The sequence below is a fragment of the Rhinatrema bivittatum genome, chromosome 19 (genome assembly GCF_901001135.1).
Source record: "Rhinatrema bivittatum chromosome 19, aRhiBiv1.1, whole genome shotgun sequence".
NCBI lineage: Eukaryota > Metazoa > Chordata > Amphibia > Gymnophiona > Rhinatrematidae > Rhinatrema > Rhinatrema bivittatum.
In genome coordinates this window covers 21,391,259-21,402,672 of record NC_042633.1, presented here as the reverse complement: position 1 = coordinate 21,402,672, position 11,414 = coordinate 21,391,259, and the positions used below count along the sequence as shown (strand labels likewise).

Below are 11,414 nucleotides of genomic sequence, written 5' to 3'. Positions count from 1 at the left end.
AGAGGCCCGCGCCAGATTCCTGGAACTTCCAGCTCTGCAGTGCATCCTGGGATTTGTCTTTGCCACTTTCCCCCATAGGAAACTGGGCAGGTTGGTGGGGGGGGGGGGAAGAGGATAAGCTAGGGGCTGGGGTGCTGCCTTTCGAAATTCACGTTAAAAGCACCAGTTTCGCTCCAAAAGGAATGTGGGGGAGAGTTCTCTGTCCGCCAAGAGGGATTGGTTGGGGGACCCCTGGCCCCAGACATTCCAGTGGAGGGGGAACGAGGATGGGAGGTAGGGAGGCGACAACGCTCAGGGAGGGAGGTCGTCGCGTACGGAAGGAGGTCTACACTGACATAGTAACCAGGGAAAGGGGGAGGGGGGGGGACAGGGGACGGGACCTTTAAAGGGTATCAGAACTTCCGATCCTATGCCTGATAGGTCCGCTTGAATATGTAGGAATAAGGGCCGCGAGATCTTTTTCTTGGACTAACTCAGTACGTCGGGGACCAGTGTTTGAGGGCTTCTGCTCCCTTCATCCTGATGCCACGGGTGGTTAAAGGGAGCAGAGCTCTTGAAAACTCATCGCAGAAGGGTTGAGTTAGGCCAATTTAAACAGTTCTCACCTGCAACTTGTTGTTTTGACCCTTTTTATAGCTACAAGTCCTATCATAGAATGGGGAGGGAGGGGGAGGGGGTTAATCCAGGACTGGCTCAGCCCGTGCCAGATGACCTGCAGCTGGTAGCCATCCTCGCAGCAGAGGTTGGGGGGGGGGGAATCCTTCATTCTCGCTTCCGCAGGTGAATGTACATGATGCCACTGATCATGCTGAGGGGGAAGGCCACCCAGGCCAGCACAAAGCAGTGGCCGAAGTAGCCCCCGGCCTTCCTGGTGGGGTGAAACTCGTTCACGTGGCTGGCATAGATCACAGCCCCGGTAAAGACGGCCAGACCTGCAAACCAGGAAAAAATGAAATCTGTGATCAAACTGTTTGCAAGGGGGGGGGGGGGGGGAGGGAAAGAGGTCGCTATCGGGGGATGGGCTGAACCAAGCCTCGTTTTACCACCTCCCGGTCCCCACCCCGTCGTATGGTTGGGGTTGGTAGTTGAAGCTTTCTTGAAAGAGCATGGGGTACAATACACCCCACAGATGCCCTGGGGGGGGGGGGGGAGAGAGGGCTGCCAGGAGAATCGCCTGCCATGTTGGGTTGGGACGCACCTGCCAGTACCTTTGCAGTTTGTTTGTTTTTTTTTTTTCCGGTGATTGCTTTCGGAGAGGCTTGGCCGCTGCATTAGCAAATGTCTTCCCTGTCTCCCTCGCCTTTGATTCAAGGATAATTTTAAAAGGAAGTTCCCCCTTGGATAGATGAAAATACCATGCTACAATGTGCGAAATTCAGCACCTTCCTAAGGTAATACCACACTTCAGTGTCTCATCTCTTTAGTGTCGCCAACTGGTGTTCCCAGTTATCGCCTGCAGATCGTTTTTCGAGGGCGGGGCCAAGCCGGTTTTGTGGTGGGGGCAGTGCAGGGCAACAGGATGGAGGGAGTTCAGTCCCGGAGGACACTCGATTGGGGGGGGGAGGGGAAACAGCAACTTACTGGCGAAGATCTGGAAGATGCCGGTGGCGTAGAAGAGCCCGCCTCGCTCTATGGTGTACAGCTGGCACATGAAGAGGACGAAGGAGAAGCTGGAGAAGAGGATGGCCAGGACCATGAGGGCCTGCACGGCGTGGAACCATTCTGCAAAGAAACCGGAACGGGAGAGAGAGATTGTGAGCTGGGGGGGAGGGAGTGCAAACACACGTGCGAGTGAGAGACAAAAGCATTGCTCTTAAAACTTCCCAGCGATGAAGATCCCAATCCCTCCCAGTGAACAGAAAGGTAGGGATCATGATTTGAGCTGGACAGGGCGGAAGATACATGGGAAAACTTCATGATGGAGGCAGTGAAGGCAAACAAATGGTATTCATGAGATCTTGGGGCAGGCACACAGGATCCTCAGGGGTGGGGGGAGGAGGAATACCATCGAGAGGTAAAGCAGGGTGTGTGTGGTACAGCAGTAGGAATTGAGAATTTGCAGACTTGGCTGGAGCTGGAGCCGCTCATCTGCTGTTTTATAGTCTCTCCTCCTGTGCATAACTCCGAGGTGACCAGCAGAGAGCGCCAGATATCCACCTCACTGCCGCAAGTCCTTGCTGTATCAGGAGGTGAAGGGAAGGGAATTCATGTACCACGGGCAGGACCAGAACATGCCCTGCCGAGCCGCTTCCCACAGTCCCACAACTTGCAGGCCCGGCAGGGGGAGAGTTTGGGTTCCGTCAAAGATTAGGATGTGGGACCACCTGTTTCTGTGCTTCCTTCCCTCTGTCTGCACTCCCTGTCTTTTTCTGGCTCTGCTTCTGTCTCCAAATCCCTCGCTTCTCCCCATCCAGGAAGCCTCTGTTGGCAATAGTAATTCTTTAGTTCGGTGTTCACTAAAGAAGACCCTGCAGAAGGACCGTTGCTGGTTGAGAAGACCATAAATGGGAATGGGGTAGACAACTCTGTTTACCGAAGAGAATGTATGGGAAGAGCTGGGAAAACTGAAAGTGGACAAGGCCATGGGGCCTGATGAGGTTCATCCCAGGATACTGAGGGAGCTCAGTTGTGCTGGCGGCTCCACTGTGTGACCTGTTCAATAGATCCCTGGAAACAGGAGTGGTGCCGAATGACTGGAGAAGAGCGGTGGTGGTCCCGCTTCACAAGAGTGGGAGCTGAGAGGAAGCAGGAAACGACAGGCTGGTTAGCCTCAGCTCAGTGGTGGGAAAATTAATGGAAACACCGCTGAATGAAAGGATAGTGAACTATCTACAATCCGGTGGGCTGCTGGACCCAAGACAGCATGTGTTCACCAGGGGAGGGTCCTGTCAGACAAATCTAATTGACTTTTTTTGATTGGGTGACTAGAGAATTGGATCGAGGAAGATCGCTTGATATAATGTACTTGGATTTCAGCAAAGCTTTTGATAAAGTCCTGCATAGGAGGCTTGTGAATAAACTGAGAAGCTTAGGAGTGAGCGCCAATGTGGTGGCCTGGATTGCAAACTGATTCGCGGACAGAAGACAGCGTGTGATGGTGAATGGAACCTGCTCTGAAGAAAGAGCGGTGTTAAGTGGAGGGCCGCAGGGATCGGTTCTGTTCAATATCTTTGTGAGCGATATTGCAGAAGGGATAGAAGGTAAAGTTTGTCTATTTGCGGATGATACCAAGATCTGCAACAGAGTGGACACGCCTGAAGGAGTAGAGAGAATGAGAAGAGATTTAAGGAAGCTTGAACAGTGGTCAAAGATATGGCAGCTGGGATTCAATGCCAAGAAGTGCAGAGTCCTGCATCTGGGGTGTGGTTATCCAAAAGAGCTGTATGTGATGGTGGGTGAAGGGCTGTTGTGCACAGGCCAAGAGAGGGATCTTGGGGTAATAGTGACTGGTGCTCTGAAGATGCCGAAGCAATGTGGCAAGGCAATTTCTAAAGCCAGAAGAATGTTGGGCTGCATAGAGAGAGGAATAACCAGTAAGAAAATGGAGGTGGTGAGGCCCTTGTGCAGGTCCTTGGCGAGGCCTCACCTGGAGTGCTGTGTTCAGTACTGGAGACCGTATCTCAAAGGAGACAGACAGGATGGAGGCGGTCCAGAGAAGGGCAACCAAAATGGTGTATCGGAAGACTTATGAGGAGAGGCTGAAGGACCTGAATATGTATACCCTGGAGGAGAGGGGGTGCAGGGGGATAGGATACAGACCTTCAGATACCTGAAAGGTTTTTATGATACATGAACTTTGAACTTTTTCCATTGGAAAGCAAACAGTAGAACTAGGGGTCACGATATGAAGCTTGAGGGGAGATGAGTCAGAACCAACGTTGGCAAATATTTCTCCACAAGGAGGGTGGTGGATGCCTAGCATGCCCTTCCAGAAGAGGTGGTGAAGACGAAAACAGTCAACGAATTAAAAAAGGCATGGGATAAACACAGTGGATCGCTAAAGGCTAGAGTTGGAAATTTTAAGAAAAGGGTGCATGGGGGTAACCAGCATGGAGCGGCAGCTGCTACCCCTAACAGAAGGCACGGGGATTCCTACCCTTAACCAATTAGCTTGCACGATTTTGACGCAACTGTTGTCCACTTTGGCAGGAGGGGGAAAAGAGGTATTGGATTCAGACGACAGCCAACAATGGGCCCCGATTTTTATGGTCCAGGGTACTGGCTATGCAGACAGGAGGGAACAAGCGCAGGCCTGCTGCTACGGCCGAGTCAAGCAGCGTTCAAGCAGCGGCATTGTTTGAATGATCAGGAAGGCTGCTCAACCCGTTAAAAACGTTGCTGGCGGTAATTTTGTATGGGTTTGACAGCTGCTTGGTTTGGATTGTAAATATTGCTATCCTTAGCATAAGGCTTGGGGGTCACCTGCACGGAGCGGCAGTCACTCCCATAGGAAGCTTGCTGGGCCCTTTGGTCTTTTTGTGTTCCAGGGAGGGCAATCTTCAAAGGGACTTCTGCAGATAAAGCAGTGCTTTACCCGCAGAAACGGGGCGTTTACGAAACTACACCACCGATTCGTGCGTAAAGGTGATGCGTGTACTCGGTGTGTTCCCCTGCTTTTGCGTCGGCATAGGGGAGAGGCATTCCAGGGAGCAGAGGCCGCGACTTTAATTTGAGAAGCACGCACGTAAATTTGGGAAAAGCACCCACACCGCGTAGCCAGTGTAATTGTGCGTCTGTACTTTTGCTGGGATAAGTAGACATGCACACACAAGTCCATGCATGTATTTGCCGGCTAAATTAAATGACCCCCCCCCCCCCACTGTGATGAAAAGAAAATACAGAATTGTAATAATAGGAAGATAAGATTACACAGGGTACAGCGAGGGATCTGAGGACAAGGAGGACAGTTCCCAGCTTCTGGTGCCAGCCCGGATTGTCCCTGCTCAGATCCCGGTTCTGGCCCCACGGATCCTGCGGCTCTGGCTGCTGTTTCTCCTCTTTCCCCCAGGATCAGACGCAGGTTTTCCTGCTCCTTCCTGGGTGGGAAGTCCTGGATTTTCTCTCCCTTTTCTCAGCACAGGAGGAAATGCATTTCTGCTTCTCTTTCTCCGGGGCTGCACTGCAGGCAGAGTTGGGCTTCTGGGGGTTTCCAGCTCAGTTTCTGTCTGCACCTTTCTCATTCTTATTCTGTGTTGGGTGAGGCTCTGTCCCTGTTCTGCGTGTCTCACCAAGGTGAGGGAGGCTGCTAGCGTGGAGTTTCTGTTGCAGTCTAGATGGATTTGTTTCCCCAATAAGAGGTGTATTGGGGTTCTAGGGCCCGGTGCTGCTTTTTCCTAGGGAGGGCTGTTGCTGGGTGAGTGCTGGCCGTTAGTGCGGTTATGGTATGCCAGGTTTGCTCTGCAGATGCTGAGTTGTTTTTTGCAGGGTTTTGTGTTTCACAGAGTGTCTGGTAGTGGAGGGAGATAGTGTTGCTGTTACTGAGGTAACCCCAGAACGTAAATATTTTTTTGTATGAGGAAGTCTATTGTTGGGGGAAGTTTCCATGGATGATTAGTGTCTGTTTACAGTACTGGGGGTGCAGGGAGTCTATTGGGGTGTTCTCCCATTCTGCATAGTTTGGGGAGGGGGGAGGTTAATGATAGAACCCCCCCCCCCCCCCCCAATACCTCAGACCGCACTCCCATATAAGGAGATTGGTTGAATGATGCCCTTTGTATCTCTCTTTCAGTATAACTCCTACCCTGTCATGTTTTGGGCTGCCCTGCCTTTTCTACCCAGCCTCCTCCTTCCATCCCCAACTCCCACTAAGCAACCAAAAAGAGAAGGGTGGGCCCATAGAAGCCCTCTCCCCGGGAAGCTTACCATTGTCGGACACCGAGGAGCACAGCCAGGCCTCAGTATTGTTGTCATAGAGACAGTCGTACCAAAGGTTCACCGTCTCCTCATCCGGAAACACCCACCAGGACTGGAGAGACAGTAATAACAGAGTTAGTGACGGAGCAAAGCGACCCACCCAGTCTGCATGATCTGTTCCCATCCATTAGCTCCAGCCTCCTCTCAGCTCTCTCCCTACCACTGGCCTCTATAGTTGTCCCAAGTTTGTTTGCTTCCAGTGCTGGCCTCTGCAGGGGAGGTAGTAGAGGTCAGCACTATAAGGGGACTAAGAGATGGGTATTGGGTGTGGATGTGAAGTATCTTGCCAGAGTCTTGTGGTATCTAATCTATCGGGGAAGGGTTTGTTTTGCTTTGGTTGGGAAATCTCCCTAACCAGAGTGCTTTTGCGCCTCTGGATTTAGTGCACCCCTTCCAGCCCCCCCCTGGATTTAAGACCTGGAAGGTGGGGGGTCTCCCAATCTCAGGCCTCGAGCGGACGCGGCGTGGGGGAAGGCGAGGAGCTATGCGTTTCCCCGGAGCCGGTATGAATTTTGTCATATTTTTTTATTTTCCTCCGACCAGCGAGCTGTGTATTTACCTTGTCGAGCGTGGCGACGAAGAGAATCACGAGGATGATGATGTGAAAGGCGGTCACGCCAAGGAGCAGGAGACTCATTGTCCGGTCAGCTGGGGAGAGACCACGGCAAGGAGGCAGATCAAAAAAAAATGGAAGTGTTGGATAAGCAACCCACAAAGCGGATCGGCTTCTCAGCCAACCAGTAAACTTTTAACGCCTTGGTTAGAGGGCCCGTCGTCAAAGTGTAAGCACTAGAGCGACTGACCAAACGGTGCTAACCAGTCAACAAATCAATTGTCTGATGGGTCAGTAACACCACCAGCTTGCCATTCGGCCAACTAGTTAGCCAATCGGCCAGCTAACTAGTCAACTGAACAACCAGCTAACGAACTATTAACCATTCAACCAGTGCATCAACCAAATAAGAGTGTGGCAATTCAATAGCCTAGCCTCCTACTCCCCCCATCGTCATCCACGAGCCCACCACCTCCTAAAGCCCCCGTCGGTATCTCCAGCAGGCGAGGAGGTTCTGGGGTTTCCTCGGCTTTCACTGGGTCGCTCTAGCAATCTCTCCTTTCCCTTCATCCATTTCTCTCTCTCTCTCTCACACTCAAGCCTTAAGGGTAGAGTGTTCTTTCTCTCTCTCTTTTTTTTTTAAATCAGACGTCTCATGACAGCGACGCTATTTTGCAATGCCAAAAGCCCCGAAGTCCTGCCAAACATTTTTCTCTCTGGTTTTTTTTCCTCTCTCTTCATCTTTAAACCACAGCCCCATAAATACAGCCTCTACGCAGGCTCCACACAGAAATTCCTGTGTCTCTTTCGATGCGTGTTAATCTAAACCAGATGAAGGGAGGTCATGTGCTCGCTCTTCCCTCTTCTCGCCCACCAGCACTTCCTCTGTCTATCGCCCATACCTCCTCCTCCTCCTCCAAAGCCGTTTCATGGGCAGGCAAATAGAGGGGGGGGGGGGGCATGACGGGCTCTGGTGCTTGGGAAGTCTACCCCACCACCCCAGACCAGCCTGGAAGAAGCCCATCCAAGCTGCCCGCGTCTGAAGCATCGCTGCCCCTTGCCCAGTGTTGGGCCGCGCGACCCACCAGGGTCCTCCCTCCTCCTCGCCACAGTTCTTGGAGCTCGTCTTGGGGAAACAGGGACCACCCACAGCGACTGCAACTCCCCTGGACGCTCTGCAACTCCCCTGGCCATCCCAACCCCCTCCGTCCCTTTGCCTGGTCTCTCTGTCTGGGGCATGGGCCTCTCCTCCACCAACCTTCTCCCTTCAAAGCTGCACGTGTTGTTTGGGTGTGCGATGTGAGGGGGTCGTGTGTCTTTGTCGAGCGGGACCATTGCATGTGTGTCCGTGCCTCTGTGACCGATGGGGGTCCGTCGGACTGTGATGGAGCTTTGTGAATGTGCCGAGTGTTGTGTGCGCCTCTGAGGAGGATGTTGCTCAAATGGGGTGTGTTTGTGATTGATAATATGTCCGTTTATGCCTGTGTGATAGTTGTGTGTGTGTGTGTGTGTGTGTGTCCTGAGTGAGACAGATGGGTGTGAGTGTGTCTCTAGATGTGACAGTGGGGGTGCCTATGTGTTTGTATGTGACCATGATGTGGGTTGTCTGGGTGAGTTGTGTGTCTGTGCATGATCATGATAGGTAGGTGGGTGGATGTGTTTCTGTGTCTAAGTGAGATTGTGATTTTGGTGTGTGGACAGATGGGTGAATGCACCTCTACGTAGCTGCAGGGTTGCCTGTTTTTCTATGAGTCAGTGCGATGGGGGTGTGTATGACCATGGAGGGAGGTGTCTGGGTGCTTTTATGTGTGATATGTGTATCTCTGTCTGTTAGTTTGCGAGGGGGGGGGGGGTCCTATCTCTTTGTGACTGTGATAGGTGTGGGTGTGTATCTGTATGTGACCGGGGGAGTGAATGCTTGTCTGAGATTTGTGACTGACAGATATGTGCATCTGTGTGACAGATGTGTGTGTCTGTCTACACATGACTGGGGGTGCACGTGTGACTGACAGGGCGTGGGTCTGTGGCTGTAATAGGGGCATGTTTGTGAGTGTGACTGATCCACATGTTTTTGCGTCTGTATGTGGCATATTGGTAACTGTATGTGACTTGATGGGGGGGGCGGGGGTGGTGGCAGGGGTGTTTATGTGACTGCGGTGGAGTTAGTGTGTCTGTGATGCATATGTGTTTACTACGAGGATGTGCGAGTCTGACAGTGTGTGTCACTAGGATGTGTTTGTGCGACTGTGATGTCTGTCTGTGTAACAGATGGGCGAATGTGTGTCTTTCTATGACTACGGATGCATGTGTGACTGTGACAGATGTGTGTTACCATGACATTATGTGTGTGTGTGTGGCAGTGTGCATCACTGAAGTGTGTTTATGACTGTGATGTGTGACCCCCATTGGCCGGAGACCTGAGTGTGTGAATGGTGCCCTGTATGTCTGTTTGACTGATGGGGAATCTTTGTGTCTGTGTGACCATAACAGGTGTGTGTGATCTGAAATGGCCGTGTGCGTCTGTGACGGACGTGTGTTACTTACTATGGGGCGTGAGTGTGACTCTGATGGGGTTTGTGGGACTGATGGGCTACTCTGTTGCCACCCTAGGGTGTGGCAGTAGGGTGTGACTACGATGAGGGCATGTCTCTGAGTGACCGACCGATGGGAATTGTCTGGGTGTCTGTCTGTCTGTCTGACTGTGTGTGCACATATATAAGGCTGTGAGGAAGGTGGGACTGTGATGGATGTGTGTGTATCTGTGTTCCTTCCTTAAAAACACACACACTAACTTTCTTCTGGGGTGTGCAGGAAGGGGGGGGGGGAAGGCTGCAGCCCCCTCCCTCCACAACCTTTTACCTTCAGGCAGTAGAACATCAACCCGAACCCCTAACCCGCGATCCCCGCACCGCCTTCCTTCACCCCACTCCTCCCAAACGGCGCCACTGAAAACCCGCAACGAGCATAAAAAAAAAACAACAAACAACTTTGCTGAAGTTTCTGTAAAACTTTGGCTTCCTCTCTACCTGCAGCCTTCCCCCCCCCCCCCTAACTATAAACTGCAGAAAAAGCTGCCGCCCGCCCCCCCCGGATAACGCACTTACGGTCGGGGCTGTAGCACTAGGTCTCCCGGTGCCCCTCTGGCTCTGCGGCTGCGCTGGCTCTAGTTCTGCTTCCAACACGGCTCCCCCCCACCCTGCCCACCTTTTATTCATGGGATGGGAGGGCCCATGGACGGCTGCCCCTCCCCCAACCTCTGGGGGGGGGGGGAGGATTGAATGTCAAGAGCCCAAGACCCAACTGGAAAACTTCTAACCCCACCCTCTCTTCTCTCCATAGATTCTCCTTCCCCTCCCCTCCCCTGCCCTTTCTTGGAAGACAGATGTGCAGTGTTCTGCCCAGCAGTTAGAGGGGTAGGAGGAGCCCGGCTGCTGTTTGCATGAGGAAGGGGAAGGTGGTGGGGGGCGCCCTCCATGCCAGGGAGGGGGGGGGGGGGAGAATGAGTCACGCCTGCCCTCCGCAGTCCCGGGGCAGGCAAGGGCTTGGCAGGGCAGAGGAAGTCAGGTAGGCACAGCCCACGGGACCGGTTTCTGCGGAGTGAGCGAAATACCCTGCAGGGCGTGAGAGATTGGAGAGAGGTGCCAGGTCTGGAAGTGACTCCCAACAGGGGGACCTTCCTCTCAGCAGTGTCCTGTCACAGTGTCAAGGGAGAGGGGGCTGCTATAGCAGTGTGAGCTTCCTCTCAGCAGTGCCCTGTCACAGTTCCCGGGGTGGGGGAGCTGTCACAGTGTGAGCTTCCTTCCAGCAGTGCCCTGTCACAATTCCCGGGGTGGGGGAACTGTCACAGTGTGAGCTTCCTTCCAGCAGTGCCCTGTCACAATTCCCGGGGTGGGGGAGCTGTCACAGTGTGAGCTTCCTTCCAGCAGTGCCCTGTCAGTTCCCGGGGTGGGGGAACTGTCGCAGTGTGACCTTCCTTCCAGCAGTGCCCTGTCAGTTCCCGGGGTGGGGGAGCTGTCGCAGTGTGACCTTCCTTCCAGCAGTGCCCTGTCACAATTCCCGGGGTGGGGGAACTGTCGCAGTGTGAGCTTCCTTCCAGCAGTGCCCTGTCAGTTCCCGGGGTGGGAGAGCTGTCACAGTGTAAGCTTCCTTCCAGCAGTGCCCTGTCACAATTCCCGGGGTGGGGGAACTGTAGCAGTGTGAGCTTCCTTCCAGCAGTGCCCTGTCACAATTCCCGGGGTGGGGGAACTGTCGCAGTGTGAGCTTCCTTCCAGCAGTGCCCTGTCACAATTCCCGGGGTGGGGGAACTGTAGCAGTGTGAGCTTCCTTCCAGCAGTGCCCTGTCACAATTCCCGGGGTAGGGGAACTGTCACAGTGTGAGCTTCCTTCCAGCAGTGCCCTGTCACAATTCCCGGGGTGGGGGAACTGTCGCAGTGTGAGCTTCCTTCCAGCAGTGCCCTGTCACAGTTGCCGGGGTGGGGGAGCTGTCACAGTGTGAGCTTCCTTCCAGCAGTGCCCTGTCACAATTCCCGGGGTGGGGGAACTGTCACAGTGTGAGCTTCCTTCCAGCAGTGCCCTGTCAGTTCCCGGGGTGGGGGAACTGTCACAGTGTGAGCTTCCTTCCAGCAGTGCCCTGTCAGTTCCCGGGGTGGGGGAACTGTCGCAGTGTGAGCTTCCTTCCAGCAGTGCCCTGTCACAATTCCCGGGGTGGGGGAACTGTCGCAGTATGAGCTTCCTTCCAGCAGTGCCCTGTTACAATTCCGGGGGTGGGGGAACTGTAGCAGTGTGAGCTTCCTTCCAGCAGTGCCCTGTCACAATTCCCGGGGTGGGGGAACTGTCGCAGTGTGAGCTTCCTTCCAGCAGTGCCCTGTCACAATTCCCGGGGTGGGGGAACTGTCGCAGTGTGAGCTTCCTTCCAGGAGTGCCCTGTCACAATTCCGGGGGTGGGGGA

The 11,414-nt window shown here is 53.6% G+C and overlaps 1 protein-coding gene across 2 annotated transcripts; it reads right to left on the bottom strand.

Annotated features, from left to right (window-relative positions):
• Positions 1-58: 58 nt before the first annotated feature.
• Positions 59-9,691, bottom strand: EMP3 (epithelial membrane protein 3). Of its 2 annotated transcripts, none has more exons than XM_029585410.1 (5): positions 9,571-9,691; positions 6,473-6,561; positions 5,863-5,965; positions 1,582-1,722; positions 59-932 (listed from the first exon to the last, which is right to left on the bottom strand). In XM_029585410.1, the coding sequence occupies exons 2-5, from the start codon at positions 6,548-6,550 to the stop codon at positions 763-765; spliced, it is 492 nt and encodes a 163-aa protein (XP_029441270.1). In that variant the 5' UTR covers positions 6,551-6,561; positions 9,571-9,691; the 3' UTR covers positions 59-762. The 2 variants fall into 2 exon arrangements, with proteins under 2 accessions (XP_029441270.1, XP_029441271.1); XM_029585411.1 differs by lacking the exon at positions 9,571-9,691 and adding an exon at positions 6,939-9,315.
• Positions 9,692-11,414: the final 1,723 nt, after the last annotated feature.

Bases quoted from the DNA above. Each gene is read 5' to 3' on its own strand.
- EMP3 (XM_029585410.1), bottom strand. From the start codon at position 6,550: ATGAGTCTCCTGCTCCTTGGCGTGACCGCCTTTCACATCATCATCCTC. The intron at 1,723-5,862 runs GTAAGCTTCCCG...GTTTCTTTGCAG, and splicing joins CTCCTCGGTGTCCGACAATG to AATGGTTCCACGCCGTGCAG. The intron at 933-1,581 runs GTAAGTTGCTGT...CCTGGTTTGCAG, and splicing joins CATCTTCCAGATCTTCGCCA to GTCTGGCCGTCTTTACCGGG.